Below are 23,084 nucleotides of genomic sequence, written 5' to 3'. Positions count from 1 at the left end.
ATTTCTTGTTACAAACATTGTCCTTCAGAAGAGATTATCCCTGTGACCCCAAGATTATCTCTTCTCCCTGGGAGCTTGTTACTTTGGCTGTTTCCCTCATTTTCTTAGTTTAAGCTCTATTCTCCGCATGACATGCAGATCTTCATCTTGAACCCTGACCTGAATGTGCTCTTCTTTTCATTGCCAGCCCTGCCATTTCTTTTGCTTGCTCAACATTTCCACCTCAAGCACATGTGAAGCTCCTTTTGGTTCTCTCCCCCTGCTCTCTTACACACTGCTGCTGGGTAGTTCTTTCTGAATTGCATCTTTGATTGCTTTTACTCGCTTACTAACATCTTGAAGTGGCTTTACGTTGTGGTCAGAATAAGCCCTTCACAATAGTATCCCAGTTCAGCCATCCTGTCTTATTGCCCACTACTGTTCACATATTTTGGCACTCCAGTTTAGCCCTTCACAACTGGGGTCCTACCTGAGAGTTGAGTCTGAGAAGTTAAAGCATCTGTTATATGTAATCAGTTTTTGTCCAGTGCCTCTAGAATGATACTAGTTACTTATCTTCCTTGGGAAAATAGGGGATATAGTCACTCAAATCATTTTTTGAGGGCTTGATTCTTACCCAATTCCCATTAAGAAGGCTGCTCCAATAAAACTGAGTAACTCATTGGTCCTGGGACCCTTTTCTGTGTCTTTGTTCCATTATTTCTTCTGCCATTCTATAACCATAATCTTTTATATGATGGTGTTTTCCTTAGTCCCAGGTAACAGAATCCCCTTACCTCAGTGCTTTCCACACATGCCTTTAGCCCACACTCACAAAGACTTGCATGTGGAAGGTGTATGCACACACATGCTTTGACTCAGCATCTTTTTTGTGTGTTGTTGCCTTTTCCACTTTATTCCTTATAAATCTTATTAAACATTTTCTATTTTCTTTATTAGAAGAGAAGGCAGGATCAATGTGTGTAGACCTCCACTCCTACCATGAGACCATACATGCAGCAGGCACTGTAAAAGTTTGGTAGACTGCTGAAAAGTCCTGCTGAAATAGAGATAACTGCTTTGATACACTTTAGTTGCAAGTCTTGCTTTATTACCAAATTTCTCTCTTTAATTTGTATTTGCAAAGCCCTAATAAGCCCAGATACTTAACTACTGTTTTGTCTATCACCCTCTTAAAACGTTAACATTCCCTGTCTTGACTTGCCCTGACTAAGCCACGTGGCCCAGTAGAGAACATTTGAGTTAAAGACTGTTACTAGTAAAAAGTGAGTTGTAAGAGGAACAGATTGAGTAAGTGAAGTGTTGCTCATTTGTTCTTGAGCTCATAGCACTTTTATTGTAAATGAAGCTATTTTTGTGTACTTAAAATATATAGTTAAATCCTACTGTAAGAAAATTTCTTTATAACAGATGGGTCATAATAATTTAAAGTGCAGTATTTGAATAGAATAAAAGTTAGCCATCTAAAATGTCAACCAGTTCACTAAAACCTTTTAAAAAACAATTTGTAACCATTGAAGGAATTTTGTAAAAAAAAAAAAGAACAAAGAAGAAAGGATATGGTTGATTGTACACAGAACATTACTGATCTCCTTTTGCTAAATATATGTCTAGTCTCTTGTATATTTTTCCCATGTTATTCTATTACTAAAATGTTTAACAACTGAGTATTTTGTTTTTGGGAAAAACCATAGTTTCTATAACCAGTCTGCCATTATTTATGAAAATAGGATTTACACGTTTTCCATATGATGAACACCGATGTTACCAGCATCCTTAAGTATAAATCAGACCCACATCCAGAGTTCTAGAGAGGCTTTGCTATGTCATAAGGAAGACTGCATACTTACCAAAAAGTTAGGATAGAGCCATACAACCAGAGAGGAAGTTGGACCTAGCTTGTTATCCTCAGAGTTGGAGTGTGGATCTTTATAAAATAAGTCATTGTAAAGCTTTCAAAAACATAGTAGAGCCCTGGCTGGTGTAGCTCAGTGGATTGAGCACAGGCCTGCGAACCAGAGGATCGCGGTTCGGTTCCCAGTCAGGGCACATGCCTGGGTTGCAGGCCAGTTCCTTGCAGGCCAACTCCCAGCAGGGGACACACCAAAGGCAACCATACATTGATGTTTCTCTCCCTCTCTCCTTTCCCCTCTAAAGATAAATAAATAAAGTCTTTAAAAAAAAAAAACATAGTAGAGCAAGATACAGGGTTCAACTGGAAACTTTACTGTTTCCCCCCCCACAGATTATTTGTGTATAAACTTTGATTTTGTAACTGTTTATATTGGTGTTTTCATCTTTTGCTTATTGCAAAGAGGTGATCTTCCTTAGAATGCCAGAGGGAGAGGCTTTGCCAGGGACTCAACAAAATGAAAGGTGTTTTCATGATATTGTAAACCTCTTAAGTCTGTTTCCTTTGTTTTTTTAAATATATATCATTGATTATGCTATTACACTTGTCCCATTTTTTCCTACCCTTTATTCCCTCCACCCTGCATTCCCCCTCCTCCACCCTTCCCTGCCTCCCTGCTTAATTCATATCCATGGGTTGTACATATAAGTTCTATTTCTTATACTATTCGTAACCTCCCCCTGTCTATTTTGTACCTACCATCTATGCATCTTATTCCCTGTAAGTTTTTCCCCATTCTCCCCCCTCCTCACTGATAACCCTCCATGTGATCTCCATTTCTGTGATTATCTTCTTGTTCTAGGTGTTTGCTTAGTTTGTTTTTGTTTGTTTGTTTGGTTGGTTTTAGGTTTACTTGTTGATAGTTGTGTTTGTTGTCATTTTACTCTTTCTATTCTTGATCTTCTTTTTCTTAGATAAGTCCCTTCAAGATTTCATATATTAAGGGCTTGGTGATGATGAAATTCTTTAACTTGACCATATCTGGGTAGCACTTTATTGGCCTTTCCATTCTAAATGATAGCTTTGCTGGATAGAGCAATCTTGAATGTAGGTCCTTGCCCTTCATGACTTTGAATACTTCTTTCCAGCCCCTTCTTGCCTGCAAGGTTTCTTTTCAGAAATCAGCTGATAGTCTTATGGGAGCTCCTTTGTAGGTAACTGTCTCCTTTTCTCTGCTTATAAGATTCTCTCCTTATCTTTAATCTTGGGTAGTATAATTATGATGTGCCTTGGTGTGTGCTTTGGGTCCAACTTTGGGACTCTGAGCTTCCTGGACTTCCTGGAAGTCTTGTTTCCTTTGCCATGTTAGGAAAGTTCTCCTTCATAATTTTTTCAAATAAATTTTCAGTTTGTTGCTCTACCTCTTTTCCTTCTGGCACCCCTATGGTTTGGATGTTGGAACATTTAAAGTTGTCCTGGAGGTTCCTAAGCCTTTCTCCATTTTTTTAAATTCTTATTTTTTCATTCTATTCTGGTTGGATGTTTCTTTCTTCCTTCTGCTCCAAATGGTTGATTTGAGTCCTGGTTTCCTTCCCTTTACTGATGGCTCCCTGTCCATTTTCCACTCTTTCACTTTTTATAGCCTTCACTTTTTTCTCTATTTTTTTTACCATGCTTAGCCATTTCTGTGAGTACTGTGATTACCAGTGTTTTGAACTCTACATCTGATAGGTTGGCTATCTCTTTGGGCTTAGTTCTATTTTTGTAGCTTGGCTCTGTTCTTTCTTTGGGGCCTTTTTTGGGGGGGGGGGTCTCCGCACACTTGTTATGCAGTAAGGCACAGAGCCTTAGGTGTTTGCCAGGGCTGGTAACCCACTCACTGTGTTGTTGCACTATATGTGATGGGGGGGCGGGTTCCAAGAGAGAATAGTGCCGCTCACTCTGCCCTTGCGTGGCTTTCAGTTACTTCCCCCAACACGTACAAGCAACCTGGGCCCTTCTCGTGCTGATTCCCAGGTGGATGAGTTTATGTTTTAGGACCCTGTGGGTCTCTCCAACAAACACTCCTGTGAGGCTGGGAGTTTCCCCTGCCACCGCAATCCCCATAGATATTTACAGTCAGAGGTTTTGAGGCTTTGTCTCCCTGTGCTAGAACCCTGGGTTGCATGATCTTATCGCTCCCTAGTTGTTTATCTGCATGTAAACATGGGACTGCCTGGTCAGCCAGCCACAGCCTCACCCGGTCTTGCCTGCCTTGCCTGCCGTGCCAGCCCTGATCATCCAGCCACCACCTTGCAGTGAGTCCTGTCTGCCCTGACGGCAGGTCTCCACCCCTCCTACCGGATAAATGTTTCTTCTTTAAGTCCTTCATTGTCAGACTTACATACAATTTGATTCTTTGGCCGTTCTCATTAATTACTGTTTTTCTGTTTGTTGTCCTTCTTTTGGTTGTACAAGAAGGCAAAGTATATCTACCTACCTGTTTCTAATATTATATTTTCTTCAGAATTGAGGCAGTGTTTATCATATATCTGTGATCGCCCAGTTAGCTAGAACGTGACTTTTTTTCATAGGAAGTTTCATGAAAGCTGTGTCTTAGGAATTAGGGGCAATTTGGTGAAGAAGATATTTATTGACTGAAATAATTTTTGGAGAAGACTTTTGAATTTTAGTTATTCTGTTTAAAAATGAGAAGTACCTCAGTTTATATGATGGTTAAGTCAGGTTGATAAAATAATATTATTAAATTGTGTATTGTTCTTTTCTAGTATTAATTTTAAAGACCCACAGTTTGCTGAGGATTACATTTTTAAAGCTGTAATTCTTCCAGGAGCAAGGTAAAAATAATGCAGTTATAAAATATAAACTATCTAGTTTTTTTTTTTTTATGAACAACATTTTTCCTGTAACTCTCACATTTCCAATGGTCAGAAAACCAGCACCTGTACTGAAACCTAGTGACTGGGAAAAATCCAGCAATGGACGGCAGTGGAAGCCCCAGCTCGGCTTTAATCGGGACCGGCGACCTGTCCACCTGGATCAGGCAGCATTCAGGACTTTGGGGTGAGTGGTCCTTTGTATATTTTGTTTCTGTCCTTTGTATATTTTGCTTTTTCTGAACTACCCACAAAACATTAAATTGGCGTTTATACCACAGATACTTAAGAGACTATTAAATGCACCTTTTTTTGTAGGTATTTTAATGACTTTTATTCTTTCCTGTTTTTTTTTTCTGTTTTTAAAATTCACTGCTGTTTTGGTTTATTATATCACTTTATTTGTTGATTGTGAATTCCATTGTTTCCTCTTAAAATTTTTCTATTTTTCTGACAGTTATTTCAAGAGAATAAAACATTTTCCTTATCCTCAAGAAAGTTTTAGCTGAATTAATCCCTTAAAAGTGTTAACCAATACATTGGTACACAAAGCCACCCATCTTCTAGATTTTTTTGTAACCACTATTCGAACAGTGATATTTCATTGTTGCTTGAATTTTCATTCTCTTGCCAGTTAAATTGAGTCTCTTAATATGTGTACTGGTAATTTGTATTTCCTCTTCAGGGAATTTTGGATTTATTTTTGATGCTTTGCTGTTATTAGCTATTGAATTGTCTTTTTCCTAGCTACAGGAAAAACTATATGTAGACAGGGGACTTTGAAACAATAACAGGTAAAAAGCTGGAATTGAAAGAACAGACTGGGGGAAATATTAATGAGTTATTGTTTATGTATTAATGATGACACATAAATATATATCTCCAATTCATAGGAAAACCTTAAGATTCAAAATCGGATTTGGGCATTAAGTCATTAGGTCATTAGCCATATACTTTATATAATGAATAGTAAGGGACAGGGAGTGTGCATAATAGGTAAAAGCATGGGGTTTGAATCTTAAATGTTTGTATTTAAATGTCTTTTCTAACACTTGACGTTTTTGTACATGCCTCCATTTCCTGTGTGTAAAATGAGAATAATTATTATTCCTAACTCAGGAATTTGTAGTGAGGATTAAGTGAGCTAATATCTGTCAAGTGCTAAGGATAGTTCCTCAACACTGGAAATGTTAGCTTGGGTGGTTGGTTGTTTTGGAAGTCGTTATTCCTAATAGTAAAAGAAATGCAAGTTTAAAATATTCTTAAGATATCTTTTTGTATTATTTCAACTGTCTGCTAAAACAACATAAGAAGTACTTCTAAATGGAGTTATGAGTTCTGAAGCTAGTCTTAACTTTGATCCAAATTTCTAATTCTTGAAACTTATCCTGAAAGAATAATTTTAGAGGAGCATCAAGTTATCTGCCTAATCATCTCTAAAATATTGCTATCTGTAATACTAGTACTATATGAAAGTAATGGTTTAGAAAGATACGAGACATAAACATTGTAAAGTATTGTATAGTTGTACATATTACAGATTGTGAACACTATGAAAGATCAGGAAATTGTTGATATAGTATGTTGAAAATAGCATGGTATAGAGTAGTAGTGTATATATAGTTGGCCCTCTTGTATCCACAGGTTTCACATTCATGGAGTCAGCCAACCCTGGATCAAATATATTGTGGGGAGCCCTGGCCAGGTTGGCTCAGTTGGTTGGACCTTCATCCCGTACACCAAAGGGTTGCGGGTTTGATCCCCAGTCGGGAAACACGTATATTGTGGATTCAGTCCCTGGTTGGGGAACATATGGGAGGCAACCAATCAATGTTTCTCTGTCACATCAGTGTTTCTTCCTCTCTCCCTTCCCCTCTCTCTCTAAAATCAGTAAACACAACCTTGGGTGGGAATTTTAAAAATACATATATTGTGAGGGAAAATCCCCAAAAGTTCCAAAAAGCAAAACTTGAATTTGCCATATGCTTAGTACTACACTGAATCCATGTGGACGAAGTGATTTTATGCATATACTGCTATAGCTTATATATAAATATAGATTATGTAAAAAATATTACACCGTTTTATTTAAGGGACTCCTTGGATTTTGGTATCTTCAAGGGGTCCATATCAAGTCCCCTACATACCAAGAGACATCTGTATAGTGATAGCAGTAGCCTGGGTCCTTTAGGACAAAACCCAAATACAATGGAAAAAAAGAAAAATAGACTCAGTTCCTTTTACTTAATGTACTTAGTAAATATTTAAATGATTAAGAATTGTGGTTTGAGAAATGAACATTTATTGTCACCATTAATATCACATACTGTTTTGAACTTTGTTAGTAATCTTTGAAATTTGCATTATCTTGATCAGATCTAGTAGTAAAGAGATGGCTACTAGCACTTGTTTAGCTTGTGTCAACTGTGATGTGATGGATATATCTAGATATAATTGTGGGTTTGTTTCCTGATCGTGGGGTCCTTTTACAGCCATGTTATGCCGAGAGGCTCAGGAACTGGTGTTTACAGCAATACTGCGCCACCACCCGTGACTTACCAGGGTAACATATACAGGCCGCTGTTGAGAGGACAAGCCCAGATTCCAAAACTTATGTCAAGTAAGTTTTTACTAATTTGTTATTTTACATGCTAAATTAAATATTACCCCAAAGGTTGGTTTCAAATTTTCAATGCTAAAAAGATTTATTGTATCCATGCATAAGTAGGGGACTTAAAAACATATTAATTTAGCAGAACTCTAAGAGAGTATGTCATGAAGCCTTCAGATACTTTTATGGTATATATATAGTTAATTGACTATATGAATTGGAATTTATCTTCATTTATAAATCTTTTGAGTTAGCATATGCAAATAGAGGTATGTGGAATGTGTTGCTGTTTATTCCATTAATACAAGTAGTGGGCCAACTAAATCACATGCAATACATACATAATTAACAACCACTTAATTATAAGACAGCAGTATCCCTGTCTTGAACAGCTATATCTTGGAACCACCAAAGATGAAGACAGGCATTGCTTTAGATAGGATTATGTCTTTAACCCTGTGTTTCTGAGAGACCTTGTTTTTTTTCTTGACCTCCTGTAACTTGCTTTGTGGACAGAAGTACTTCAGAAATGGTAACCATGAAAATAATTACATGACATTTGGATTGCAGTGGAAAAGGGTCAAAATAGTTGAATATTCATGCTTCATAGACTTTGCATTAAGTTTAAATTGTACTCCATTTAATGTTATTTTTGAGCTTTATGGCTATGTCCCTTTACCAAGGAAGTCTATTTTTCAAAACCACTTTTTCCATGAAGTCCTTTCTTCTTCATTCCTGGTTGTCTGGTTGCTACCTAACCAGACACCGTCAGCATGGTAAGGGAAGAAATGCTAACATTTGTTAAATCTAAGTATGATATTTTAGTATTTTTCTGAATCTTTGGACTATCTCATAAAAATTAAATTTAAAAAAGGGGCTCTGTTACTTATGTTGTACTGTGAATTAACAACTGGAAGTTTGTACGTCTTGATTTCTTTTCCTTTCCTGCCCATTTCTCCCCACTGCTTTCTTCTCTGGCAACCATCAGGTTGTTCTTTATATCTATGTTTGTTTCTGTTTTGTTTTTTTTTTAGATCCCACATATAAGTGAAATTATATGGTATTTGTCATTCTCAATCTGTCTTATGTCACTTAACATAATACTTTCAAAATCCAATCCATGTTGTTGGAAATGGCAAGATTTCATTCTTTTTTATGGCTGAGTATTATTCATTATATTATTCGTGTGTGTGTCACATCCTCTTTATCCATTCATTTATTGATGGACCTAGGTTGCTTTGAAGTGTTTCAGTGAACTTAGGAGTTCATATCTGAACATATCTTTTTGGATTATTTTCATTTTAATCAAATAAATACCTAGAAGTGGTATTTATTGATTATTTGATCATTTATTTGATTTATTTATTTTTATTTATTTAAGTGGAATTGCTGGGTTGTACATTAGCTCTATATCTTCCGTATTTTGAGGAATCACCATAATGTTTTCCATAGTGGCTGCTCTAGTTTGCAGTCCCAACAACAGTGCCAAATGATTCCCTTTTTCCACATCTTCATCACCACTTATTTTTTTTATAATAGTTTGTGATAGTATTACAGTTTTTGATAGTAGTCATTCTGTTAGGTGTAACTTTGATCTTCATTTCCCTGGTGATCTTTGATTTCAGCATGTTTTAATGTGCTTATTAGGCATCTTCTTGTCTTCTTTGGATTGTTTGGTTTTGGATGTTGAGTTGTATGAGTTTTTTATATATTGTGGATATTGATCCCCTTATAGGATCAGTCATTTGCTAATACCTTCTCATTCAGTAGATCTTTCCTTTTTGTCTTGATGGTTTCCTTTGCTGTGCAAAAGCTTTTTAGTCTGATGTAATCCCATTGGTTTATGTTTGCTTTTGTTGCCTTTGCCTAAGGACAAATATCAAAAAAAAAAAAAAAAAACCTTACAAGACTGATGTCAGATTTTACTGTCTGTGTTTTCTTCTAGGAGTTTTATGGTTTTAGGTCTTAGATTTAAGTCTTAAATCCATTGTGTGTTCATTTTTTTATATGATGTAAGAAAGAAGTCTCATTGCATATATATATATGTATCTGTTTAGTTTTCTCAACACAATTTATTGAAGAGGTTCTCTTTCCCCAGTTGTATATTCTTGCCCCCCTTTTCTTGTAGATTAATTGATCACATAATCATTTGTTTATTTTTAGCTCTTCTGTTCCATTAAACTACGTGCCTGCTTTTGTGCCAGTGCCACATTGTTTTTGATTACTGTAGCTTTATAATATAGTTTGAAATTGGGGAGGATGATACCTCCAACCTTGTTCTTCTTTCTCAAGATTGCTTCGACTATTTGTTTCTTGATGTGGTTCCATATAAGTTTTAGAATTACTTGTTCTTATTCTGTGAAAAATGTCATTGGTATTTTAATAGGATTCTATTGAATCTACAGATTGCTTTGGATAATACAAACATTTTTTTAAATAATTTTTTTATTTAATTCTTGTTCAAGTACAGCTTTCTGTCTTATATTCCCAACCCTGCCCGCCCCCCCCCCGCCCCATGCTCCCCGCCTCTCTCCCATTTCCGCCCCCTACCCTTAGTTATTGTCCATGTGTCCTTTATACTTGTTCATGTGAGTCCATCCCCTTTTCCCCTATGATTCTCTCCCCTCTCCCCCCTGGACCCTGTCAGCCTGTTCCGTATTTGAGTGTCATTGGTCATATTTTGCTTGCTTGTATACAAACATTTTAATAATCACTTTTTCCAATCCATGAGTACAGTGTTTTCTTCCATTTATATATTTATTTCTTTCATCAGTGTCTTGTAATTTTCAGAATGTAGGTCTTTTACATCCATGTTTAAATTTATTACTAGGGATTTTTTAAAAGGTTTTATTTATTTATTTATTTATTATTAGAGAGAAGGGAAGGGGGACAGGAGAGAAACATCACTGTTTTGTTGCCTCTCGCATACTCCCAACTGGACCAGAACCCAGGCATGTGCCCTGACTGGGAATCAAACTTACGATCCTTTGGTTCAAAGGCCAGCACTAAATCCACTCAGCCATAGCAGCAATCAGTTATAAATTAGATTGTTTTCTTAATTTCTTTTTCTAATAGTTTATTAATGGTGTATAGAAACAGCAGATTTCTGAATAATAATTTTCTATCCTGAAACTTCACTGAATTCATTTATTAGTTTTGATAGTGAAAAGGTGGATCTGATTGCTATGGCTAGAACTGCCAATACTGTGTTGACCAAGAGTGGTGAGAGCAGGCATCTTTGTCTTGTTACTGATCATAGAAAGAAAAAAAAAAACCTCCACCTTTTTATCATTGAGTATGTTGAGCTTGTTACAGTTGGCCTTTATTATTATGTTGAGGTATGTTCCTTCATACCCACTTGGCTGAGTTTTTATCATAAATTAATGTTAAATTTTAGCAAATGCTCTTTCTGCGTCTGTTGAGATGATAATATGATTTTATCCTTTTGTTTATGTGGTATATCATGTTGATTGATTGGCAGATACTGAATTATCTTTCTGAAATAAATCTCACTTCATCGTGGTGTATGATCTTTTTAATGTATTGCTGATTTTGCTTTTCTAATATTCTGTGAAGATTTTTGAATCAGTGTTGATCCAAGGATATTGGCCTACAAATGTTCTCTTTTCATAGTGTCTTCTGGTTTTGTATCAGTAATGCTGATCTTTTAGAATGAATTGGGAAGCTTTCTCTCCTCTTCCATTTTTTTGAGTAGCTTGAGAAGGAAGGCTACCCTTCTTTCAATGTTTGGTAGAATTTACCTGTGAAGCCATTTGATTCCAGACTTTAGTTTGGTGAGAGTTTTTGATTATTGATTCAATTTTCTTTCTAGTAATTGTTCTGTTCAGATTTTCTATTTCTTCTTGATTCAGTCTTGGGAGATTATGTTTCTAGGAATTTACCCATTCCTTCCAGGTTGTCTAATTTCTGGTCATGTAGTATTCTTTTGTAATCCTTTCTATGGTTTTGCTTATCAACTCTCATTTTTTATTTTTTATTTATTTAGGCCCTCTTTTTTTTTTTCATTGATGAGTGTGGCTGAAGGTTTATCTATGTTGTTTATCTTTTCAAAACCCCTCCTTGGTTTCATTGGTCTTTTGTATTGTTTTTTAGTCTCTACTTATTTCCTCTGTGACCTTTATTATTTCCTTCCTTCAACTCATTTTGGGCTTTCGTCTTATTTTTCTAGTTTGTTTAGGTGTAAGTTTCGATGGTTTATTTGAGCGTTTTCTTGTTTCTTGCTGTAGGCCTGTTTCACAATGAATTTCCCTCTTAGAACCACTTTTATTGTGTCCAGAGATTTTAGATTATTTTTCTATTTTGGTTTGTCTCTATATTTTTTAATTTTTCTTTGATTTCTTCATTAATCCATTCATTGTTTAGTAGCATTTTGTTTAACTGCCATGTGGGGTTTTTATCCTTTTTTAAAAAAAAATTGATAACTAGTTTCATACTGTTGTGATCAGAGGAGCTGGTTGATGTGATTTCAGACTTCTTAAATTTACTGAAATGTGTTTTATGCCCTGACATGTGTATCCTGGAAAAGGCTTCGTGTATTATACTTGAATGTATATTGTGCTGTTTTGGGGAAGAATGTTCTAGAAATATGAAGGCCACTTTTTCTGTGTTGATTTTTCTGTCTGGGTGATCTTTTCATTGGTGTAAATGAGGTGTTAAAGTCTGCTTTTATTGTATTACCACCAATCTCTCCCTCATGTCTGCTAATATTTGCTTTCTGGTTTAGGTTTTCCTACTTTGGTACCTAGATGTATACAAGTGTTATATCTTCTTGTTGGATTGATCCCTTTATTATTATACAATGTCCTTTGTTTCTTGTTAGTCTTCATTTTAAAGCTATTTTGTCTGATAGGATTGTTGCTACCCCAGTTTTTTGTTTCATTTGCATGAAATGTCTTTTTTCATCTCTTCACTTTCAGTCTATATATATCTCTCAATCTGAAGTGAGTCTCTTATAGACTATATATGCACTTCTTAAAAAAAATCCATTCAGCAGCCCTATGCCTTTTGGTTGGAGCGTTTAGTCCACATACATTTAATGTAATTACAGGTAAGTGTTTACTTTGTTTTCTGGTTGTTTTGTAGTTCTCTGCTCCTTCTCTTGCTCTCTTATACATTGGTGTAATGATTGGTTTTTGTTCCTTTTTCTATTTTAGCATATCTGTTAAAGGTTATTGTTTGTGGATACCATAAAATTTATATGTAATTAGCTGTGTTTATAGTAGCCTATTTCAAGTTAACTCCCTTGTTGCTAACCCTCCATGTGATCTTCATTTCTATGGTTCCACTCCTGATCTAGCTTGTCCTCTTGGTTTGCTTTTGTTTTAGGTGTGGTTGTTAGTAACTGTGAGTTTGCTGTCCTTTCACTGTTCATATTTTTTATCTTCTTTTTCTTAGATAAGTCCAGATCATAAGGATACAGTTTGGTTAACTTTTATGAAGTGAATATTCTCAAGTGGCCACCTCTGATAACAAGAAATACAGAATTACCAATGCCCAAGAAGTGCCCTTGTTGTATCTCTCCCAAATACTACCCCAGTCCATTAAAGTAACCATTATCCTTACTACAATACCATAGATTAGATTAGTCTGCTTTGTTTTTAACTTTTATGTAACAGACTCTTGTACTGTTACCCTTGTTAAAATTTTCCCTTTTGTTCAAAGCTTTGTTTCTGAGATTTATCCATGTTGTTGATTGTAGTAATGATTCATTCTTTCTCGTTGTTTGCAGTGTTCCATCTTATGATTCTATCACCATGTATTACTCCAGTTGGGATAATGTTTGGGTAGGTTCCCAGTTTGGGGTGCTGTGAAATTCTCATGTCTTTGGCACACATGTGTAAACAGTTTTGATAGCTAAGTAAGTAGCAATAGAATTGCAAAGTTAGGGTTATGTGCATGCTCAGCTTTAGTGAATAAAATGCCAGGCACAATTCCGAAATTATATTCCGTTTGTACCTATTTACATTCCTGCTGCAGTGTAGCAAAATTCTGGTTGCTCCACATTCTCTTCAACCCTTGGTATTGTTGGTCTTTTTACTTTCAGCCATTCTAGTAGAAGGCAGTGGCATCTCACTGATGTTTTCATTAGCATCTTCTTCATTACTTAGTTGAGCTTTTTTTCACGTTTGTTGACCATTTGTATATTTGTGTGTGTGTGTGTGTGTGTGTGTGTGTGTGTGTGTGGTGTACCTGATTGAGACTTTTGTCCATGTTTCTATTGGGCTTAGGTTTTTTTTGGGGGGGGAGTCTTCTTCTTGCTTTGTAGGAGTAGTTTTGTATTCTGGTTATTAGATTTTTTAATTGGGAATGCCATTTTCCACTTGAGGACTTGACGTTTCACTTTATTTGGTAGCACATAATGATCAGAAGTTTATGCCAACATTTGGGGAATATGTGTGAAGGGCATGTGGGAATTTTTTGTAGATCTTTTACAGTAGTTTTACAGTAGTTTTCTGGTAGTCTTGAAATCATCACAAAAATATTGAGGGTGAGAAGAGAAATTCCTAATTTATGCTGTGTTTTGTTGTTTTCGTAATATCTTTTAAATGCTGTATCCAATTGCTTGTATGTAAAACTAGAATTAATTTTTGAGTTTATGTCTACAACTTTACTAAATTCATTTATTCTGAAATTTTCCTGTATGTTCTTTTATATTTTTTTTGCCTACGCAATCATGTCATCTATAAGCAGTGACATCTTTTACACTCATTTTCTGTTCTTAAACATCTTTGGTCTTTTTGCTATGTTAAACTGGCTAGGACCTCTAGTTTAATTGAACATCCTTGTTTGATTCTCAGTCTTAAGGAAAAAACCTGTAATATTTCACCATTAAATATATTGTTTTTTATATATTTTTTCTTCATAGGTAACATCTACTAAATTGAGGATTTTTGTTTCTAGTGTCTATTGAGAGAATTTTATCAACTGCTTTTCCTCCATCTTTTGAGATGGTAATTCTTTCTTTTTACCTTTCTTCTGTTATGCAGTAAATTACATGGATTAATTTTTGACTATTATGGCATTCCTGGGATGAGCCTGATTTAGTGTTGTAACTGTGCAAACTGGAGCTCAGCCACTTGGCACCTTGATCCACATGATCCAACAATTTGTGTTAAAGAAAACAGGTCTTTATTAACAAGGTTTCAACCTTGGGGGTTGCTGAGAGCACTCCTTCTCTGAGTCCTTCTCTCCCATGAGACCTAGAACTTCTCTTGCCCCCCAAGAGACTATAAGCCAAAACCATGCCCAGAAGTTTCCCATTTTCTTATCTGTTCTTAAGCTGGTCATGCAATCAAATCTCCACCCTTTCTGGAATGTGCATTTGTAGGTTTCAGAGTCACCATCCTCTTGCAGTTGCTCTCTCCTTTATGATCTGGGACGTACTATTCTGTCTCCATGTAGTGGTCCAGAAACTATGTGGCATACTACACTTAATGGGTCATGGTGTCCCAGATGCTGGAGCCCAAGGAGGCACATATCCCTGCATGGGACCCTATCTTTAGGAGTAGGCTCTCATCTGTGTGGTCTAAGCCTATGGTGGACCTGGCATCTCCTGGTTCCCTGAGTGCTCCTATTCATGTGGGGAGCAGGGACAGAGGTGCAGGACATCCAAAATGCCAGAAGCTCAGAGGGAGAGCTTGCGTCTGGTTTCAGAGCAAGAGAGTAACTTCTCCATACCACGCATCCAAACCAAGAGTGCAAGTGAAAGAGCCTGTGTCCCATTGCTTTTTAAAAGACGGCTCTCATGAAATACCATGTGCACAGGAAGCCAGTGGGAGCATCTAGCTTTTCCTATGGTGCACCAGTGTCGCCATTTTTGTCATCTCCCCATTGTCTTTGACATGCTTTTGGTTGCCATTTTTAGTAAGGGCAAAATTTTCCCGGCCACGCACAGATACATGCATATCTGTTCGCCTTCAGTTTGGCCCCTGCAGCCCACACAGGCACTGTATAAGCTTCCCCCCAACACCCCAACCCCCATGTTGTAAATAACTTTGCCTGCTCACATTCTCACGGTCACGTTACAGTTTGCTTACATTTTGCCCTGGGCAGCAGCCTTCTTCTGCAGCTTCCTCCTTCAGGAAGGCACGGGCTGTTTTATCTGCCTTGGTTTGGCAGTGTACCTTAAACCTGTGCTTTCTGTTCCATTGGTACCCTTCTCTGCCATCCTGCCTTTTTGGCAGGATGGGGGGCTGTCCCCTATTTTCCATGGACTTACACTCTGACCTACCATGTTACAGTATAATATTTTTCTTTTCTACACATCACTGTGTTCTTTGTATCAGTATATGTGGGGTACTTTTCCATCTGCATAATTTGAGAAAGATTAGCCTGTAACTTCTTTTTTCACACATTTTGTCTTCATAAAACAAGTTTAAAAGTGTTCTCCACATTTCTGTTTTCTGTAAGGGTTATTGTGAGATTGTTGTGATGTCTTAGTTTTTAGAAGACTTCAATGGTGAAGTCATTTGGGCCTAGCAGTTTCTTCATGAAAAAGTTTTTAATGGTAGATTCAGATTCTTAAGTAGGTAAAGGTCCTTTGTTCTTCTATTTTTTTGTCCTCTGATAATTTTAGTTAGTTGTTGTGTTGGTTTGGTAACCTTCCCTTTTTTTTGTAAGAATGTACCCATTCTAAAATTTCAAATTTATTACCAGAAGTTATTCACAATATACTCTTCCTTTGTGGCTTCGTTTCGTTTATGCTTTTTGTTTTCACTTTGTATTTTTTCAAAAATTTAATCTTCTGTTAGAGTTGGCATACATACATCAGTTTCAAGTTTACAACATAGTGATTAGATATTTATATACCTTACAAAGTAATCCCACCTGACACTATGCATAGCTGTTACAGTGATATTGGCTATATGCCATATGCTATGCTTTGCATCCGCTTAACTGTTTTGTGATTGCCAATTTGTGCTTCTCAATCCCTTTACCTTTTTCACCCATCTCCATTCCCTCCTTTCATTTGCAAACCATAAGTTTTCTTTTTTGTGTGAGTTTATTTCTGTTTTGTGTTTGTTCGGTTTCTTTAGAGTCCACATATAAATAAAATCATATGGTATTTGTCTCTAGCATAATACCTTCTCATTCCATCCATGCTATAATGATCATTCTTTTGTATGGGCCAAGTAATATGCCATTGTATATAGGTACTACATCTTTATTTAGTCGTCCTTCAATGGATAGTTTGACTGCTTCCATATCTTCACTGTTGTATTTTGATTTTTTGAGGAATCTCCATATTATTTTCCATAGTGTCTCCACCAGTATGCAACCCCACAAACAATGCATGAGAGTTCCCTTTTCTCTACATCTTCACCAGCACTTGTTTGTTGATTTATTGATGGTAGTCATTCTGACAGGTAGGAAGTGATGCCTCGTTGTGGTTTTAATTTGCATTTCTCAAATTAGTGAGAAATTAAATCACTAATTGATGATTAGTATAATTGAGTATCTTTCCATATATCTGTTGCCCATCTGCATGTGCTCTTTGGAGAAATGTCTATTAAGGTACTCTTCCCATTTTTTAATCAGATTGTTTGTGGGTTTGGTATAAAGTTTTGTGAGTTCCTTCTATGTTTTGGATACTAATCCCTTATTGTAGGTATCATTGGCAAGTATCTTCCTCTATTCAGTAGGTATTCTTTTCTTTTTCTTTTTTAGATGTTACTTATTTTTAGAGAGAGAGAAAGGGAGGGAGAAAGAGAGGAAGAGAATCATCATGTGAGAGAGGTACATTAGTCAGTTGCCTCTTGCATGCTCCCAGCTGGGGACCTAGCCCACAATCCAGGCATGTGCCCTAACGGTGAATTGGACCAGCAACCTTTTGATTTTCAAGCTGAGACTCAGTCCACTGAGCCATCCATACCAGCCAGGGCCAGTAGGTGTTCTTTTTCTTTTGTTGTTAGTGTCCTTTGCTGTGCAAAAACTGTTTACTTTAATGGTGTCCTGTTTGTTTATTTTTACTTTTGTTTCCCTTGCTGAAGGAGACATATCCAAAAAATGTTGTTAAGACTGATGTCAAAGAGTTGACTGACTAATCTTACAAAGTAATTTGTAAGAGTTTTTTTTAAGAGCTCTTTTTAAGCAGAAGGGTGCACAGGTTATTTTTTTTTTTTTTAGAATTGTAACTGTTGGTTATAGAAATATTTGGTGGTTGTTCTAGTTAGAGACAGATAAAAAAGGTCAGAAGTGATTTGTGGCAAAGTGGATTCAAAATGGAAAGGGTGGGAGAGGATGAACTGAGGGCTGAATAATTGAATGTGATAAGTAAGGGAGAGAGAAGATTAAAGATAAGGCCCATCTGGGCACTGTGAACTCCTGGGCTTTAGAATTTGGGAACTCAGGAGGGTAAAGGAATGTGCAAAGAATATGATGAATCTTATTTTTGTCAAGAACATTGAAGTCATCTACCAGGAGGTGTAAATATGGGTCCGATACATGCTCAAGAGAGAAGATAGTTAGAGAAAATTGGGAACTATCTACATATAAGCCAGAAACGTAAAAGTTCAAGAAGGATTTGAATAGGTTAACAATTTTTTTAAGTATATTTTATTGATTATACCATTACAGTTGTTCTATTCCCCCCCTTCATTCCCCTACATCCGCACCCTCCCTCCCCCACCATTCCCCTCCTTTAGTTTATGACCACGTGTCTCAAGTTCTTCAGATTCTATATTTCCCGTACTATTCTTGCCCTACCCCCTATCTATTTTCTACCTACTGTCTGTGCTATTTTCTGTACCTTCTCCTCCCTTCTCCTCTTCCCACTCTCCTGTTGCTAACCCTCCATGTGTTCTTCATTTCTCTGGTTCCACTCCTGATCTAGCTGTCCTCTTGGTTTGCTTTTGTTTTAGGTGTGGTTGTTGATAACTGTGAGTTTGCTGTCCTTTCACTGTTCATATTTTTCATCTTCTTTTTCTTAGATAAGTCTCTTTAGCATTTCATATAATAAGGGCTTGGTGATGATGAACTCCTTGAATTTGATCTTATCAGAGAAGCACTTTATCTGCCCTTCCATTCTAAATGAAAGTTTTGATGGATAAAGCAATCTTGGCTGTAGGTCTTTGGATTTCATGACTTGGAATACTTCTTTCCAGCCCCTTCTTGCCTGTAAGGCCTCTTTTGAGAAATCCGCTGACAGTCTGATGGGCACTCCTTTGTAGGTGACTGTCCCCTTATCTCTTGCTGCTTCTAGGATTCTCTCCTTCATTTTCATCTTGGCTAATGTAATGATGATGTGCCTTGGTGTGTTCCTTCTTGGGTCCAACTTCTTTGAGACTCTCTGAGCTTCCTGGATTTCCTGGAAGTCTATTTCCTTTGCCAGACTGGGGAAGTTCTCCTTTATTATTTGTTCAAATAAGTTTTCCACTTATTGCTCTTCCTCTTCCCCTTCTGGTACCCCTGTAATTCGGATGTTGGAATGTTTAAAGATGTTCTGGAGGTTCCTAACTAAGCCTCTCCTCATTTTCTTGAATTCTCATTTCTTCATTCTTTTCTGGTTGGATGTTTCATTCTTCCTTCTGGTCTATTCCATTGATTTGAGTCCCAGTTTCCTTTCCATCACTATTGGTTTTCTGTGCATTTCCCTTCATTTCAATTAGTTTAGCCTTCATATGTTCCTCTAATTTGTGACTATAATCAACCAGTTCTGTGAGCATCCTCATCACCAGTATTTTGAACTGTGCATCTGAGAGGTTCGCTATTTCCTTGTTGCTTAGAGTTACCGGCTCTGGGGCTTTGAGTTCTTCTTGAGCCATATTTTGGACTGTTCATGCCTGTTACATATGAGGAGCGGAGCCCTAGGTGTTCACCAGGATGGGGCAACTCAGTCTCTGGGTTGTGATGCTGTATGTGGGGGCAGGGTCAAAGGAAAGCAGTGGGGGTCCTCTCTGCTGCCTCCCACCCCTGGGGCCATGTGGTCCGCCACCTTGTGCACTCACTGGGTTTGCCCCCTGGGGCCTGTGTGGTCCATCTCACTGCTCACTCCTCTGCTGGTTTACCTGCGTGAGAATGTGTGACCACGGTTTGCCTGCCCCACACCCTCACTGGGTCCGAGCTGTTACCCCGGCTGCCTGTGCGCCTGGGGTCAGGGGATCTTTCCTGCCCGGCCCTGTTCTGCTGCTGGCTCTGTCCCTCTTACCGGTTCCGATTGAATGGTTCGTTGTTGTTGGACTTCCATATAGTTCAATTTTCTGTTCTTTGGCTGCGTCTTTGTTTACTTAAACCTTTGTTGTATTCAAACTTGGTTGTGGGAGAAGGCACAGTGTTTCTACCTATGCCTCCATCTTGGCAGAAGTCCTCACACCTATTTTATGTGGTGCAAAATTACACTCAATAAGGGCCATTTGGTCAAACTACCAAGTTTCAAGTGTCTGCTATAGGTGTTTCTTACGTTGGTCTTTGATTTGTCTTTGATGTGTCATTTTTTGGCTGATAAATAATTGTCTAGTTACTGTTAACTTCTTGGAGTCAAGTGCAGGCCTGAGTACTCAGTGTGAATAAAGCATTTCATTTCTACAACCCAGAGAACCTGATATGTCACTTCTCTTAATTTCAGTAAGTAAACTTGTTAATGAGCCCCATTTGAAATGTGATTTTTGATTAGTCAACATGGAAATTTTTTGTGTGATTGCCACACCGATTAGGTAAACTGTCACTCGAGTTATTGGTGAAGCCTTGGTTTGTGTGGCCTTTAATAGTTCTAGGAAAGGGATACCTTTTTAATGACCGGAGTAAAAATTAACTATCATTTTTCCTGTCTCACATGTACCATCCTTAAGTGTAATTCACTATCTCAGAATTATGTTTTCTGGCTTTGAAATGGATCTTCTGTTAGAGCCATGTAAATGAGTGATAAGTTTATTTTACCTTCTGCTTTATTATTTATCAACCAGGAAATATTTCTTCTTTATGAATACTTCAGGGCTGTATATATATATATTTCTCAGGGCCACATGAAGAGATTTGTATGAAGTTTGCCTTTCATCCATTTTGTTTTTCTTCTTTTGGAAGAAAGCAAGAGATACTTTAATAATCGTGTGACACAGTTTTCAAAGTCTTGCAAGACTTGATTAGGTTTTAACAAAGAACTGTAGTTTTTGCATGTGGTGTGTGTTTATGTGGGGAAAAAATCATTTTGGAGATGAGAAATAGTAAAAGCACAATAGAGTAGGAAGTACCTGGCATATTAGAAGTGACGGAATGGAAACTTGTGCCATATTTCTGGTGTACTTGTAGGTGTATAGGTAGACTGTTTGAAGGGTTCCTCCTCTCCCAAAACCATTTGTACTTAATGAATCTTACATTCCAATTCCACTTAGAAACATTGGTGTGCTTAAATGTAACATTTAGCATATTTGAATCTGATGAATATGTATTCTTGATGGTGATGATATTCCATCTGTACTGTTCCTAGGAGAAAATAATACAAGGTTTCTTCTGCATTTATTTTTTATGAAACATTAAGATGAGTATTTCTGAGGGTTTTTCTTTCTTTCTTTTTTTTTAAGATTTTATTTATTTATCTTAGAGGGGAAGGGAAGGAGAGAGAGAAATATCAATGTATGGTTGCCTCTCATGCGTCCCCTGCCGGGAACCAGGAACTGGCCTGCAACCCAGGCATGTGCCCTGACTGGGAATCAAACCGTGATCGTGTGGTTCGCAGGCCTGTGCTCAATTCACTGAGCTACACCAGCCAGGGCTCTGAGGGTTTTTCTTAATGAAGACGTATCCTTTTTTAATTAAATTTATTAGTGATCCAGTATGGAAGTTTCCGTAAGTACCATGGAGAGTATGTATGCTTTTTGTTTTTTTGTTTTTTTTTTTTTTTAAGATTTTATTTATTTATTTGCAGAGAAGGGAAGGGAGGGAGAAATAGAAGGAGAGAAACATTAGTATTTGGTTGCCTCTTACACGACCCCTACTGGGGGCCTGACCCACAACCCAAGTGTGTGCCCTAGTCTGGGAATCGAATTAGCAACCCTTTTTTTTTTCAGGCCGGTGATCAGTCCACTGAGCCACCCCAGCCAGGGCTAGAGTATATATTCTTTGGTACTACCATATATAAAGCAACACTATGGAACCAAAATCAAGGAATTAAGTCTTAATTGTAAAAGGTGGCACGTTTTTCAGACTGACCACAATGATTATGGGATGTGTGAAGTATAGCACTAGACAGGATTCTGAATGAAATTTACTTTATGTCTTTCAACTTTTGTTACATTAGCTAATTTCAGTTATGTAACATACTAAAATAAAATACTTCTGGGAACATTTTAACTGATTTTTCACTAAACCTAATTTTTGTACATAATCTGAATAGAACAGTGGACTTCAAGTTTAACAAATTAATGAAAAAGTAGCCCAAATGTTGATTTTACTTTCATAGATTACTTTCTCAATGAAAATTATATAATGTGTTATGGTAAGTGTATCTTAAGTTTTTCCATAGAATTAAACCACACAGATGAAATAATGGCTGTCTTCTGAGAATTTCTGGTTTTATCTCCTCCTATTACGATTTTCTGATAGTAGTAATGATTCAGAAGTTATTCTGGGCCTAGACTAGTGATCCGTCTTGCCCTATTTTCTGTGGATTGTATGGTGATTAGCCTTCTGAGTTTCCATTCAGGTTTAGAATGTGTAATGACCACTGTGCAACCTCCTCAGCATTGTTTCTCAGTTTGACTGCTACTAGTTTGATTTTTAAGAGATTAAAAAGTGTCTTAATTCAAATCAACTAGATATGCCACTTCTCCTTTAATTTAGAATGGGATTCTTCTTGGAATAATGGTGGTAAAGGCTTCCCTGTTCCTTTCCAAGTGTGACATCTCTTGAGTTTGGCTGCCATTGACCTAGGAGCAGCAGGCTATGGAGCTATAGGTATCATTTATCACAGCTGCTCCATCTCCAAGGGTAGCTTGTCCATCTAGGAAACTTTCTTAATTCTAGCAGTGTCAGCTGAGTTGAGGTGGGAAGAAGCCTAGGGTCTCATGCTGGAATGATTGTGACCAGCCAGGTACTTTAATTGTTCCATATTCTCCCTTGTGGGGGCTCTTGAAAACACGATTTTACTTTTCTTTCTTTCCTTTTTGTTTTAAGTAAACCTAGGTCGCATTTCTTGATGGGGGACATTCTAACCAGAGATAAGCTTTCATTTCTTCTTTCCCTTTAAAAAAGTAATTTTGAAAATCATGTTTCTCGTTTGTGTTTCCATTAAAATGTGAGCCTGAATACATTATGGTAAGCCTTGTTGTCCTTGGGTCTCAGGAGTCTGGAGGAGGTCACTGTCCTCATACAGTGAACTCATTAGACAACTCCTGGAGCCTGCTGTTTTAATTAGGTCACACACAGACCTGGCTGTGAAGGGTGGCTGAGGTGACTGCAAGACTAGAGACCAGCATGGTTTTTGGTTGATACCAACCTGCTGAGATACTAAACCTCCCCTCTTGACCAGTATTATGGAGTGTTCCCTTAATCTTGCTTATGTAGTGGAGCAGTAGCCATTGAATTGTATCTTATAGCTATATGTTGCTATTTCAGCTTTGTGTTAGGGGAAGAGATTTGACTATCAGAAAACAAAAGAAAAGTGGGTGGTCCCTTTATTAACACATCCTTCTGGCCTGTTTTGGAGAGATTATGTGCTCTTTGCTTTATGTTACGGTAGCTAGGTAAAGTCAGTGTCCCTTTTGAATTAACACATTTATAGAGAACATTTCAG

At 37.2% G+C, this 23,084-nt stretch overlaps 1 protein-coding gene across 4 annotated transcripts in view; it reads left to right on the top strand.

The window, feature by feature from the left end:
- The window catches only part of XRN2 (5'-3' exoribonuclease 2), a 113,978-nt gene that overhangs the window by 82,522 nt on the left and 8,372 nt on the right, over positions 1 to 23,084 (top strand). For all 4 annotated transcript variants that reach the window (XM_037057013.1, XM_037057011.1, XM_037057012.1 and 1 more), the window contains 3 exons: positions 4,621 to 4,689; positions 4,784 to 4,915; positions 7,221 to 7,348. In XM_037057013.1, the coding sequence (XP_036912908.1) occupies positions 4,621 to 4,689; positions 4,784 to 4,915; positions 7,221 to 7,348 (329 nt within the window). The remainder of the gene's footprint in view (positions 1 to 4,620; positions 4,690 to 4,783; positions 4,916 to 7,220; positions 7,349 to 23,084) is intronic.

This window comes from Sturnira hondurensis, unplaced genomic scaffold, assembly GCF_014824575.4.
Source record: "Sturnira hondurensis isolate 20B ecotype Veracruz unplaced genomic scaffold, ASM1482457v3 Scaffold0009244, whole genome shotgun sequence".
Classification (NCBI taxonomy): Eukaryota; Metazoa; Chordata; class Mammalia; order Chiroptera; family Phyllostomidae; genus Sturnira; species Sturnira hondurensis.
Note: the sequence above shows the minus strand (reverse complement) of the source record. Positions and strands in the feature narration are given on the sequence as shown.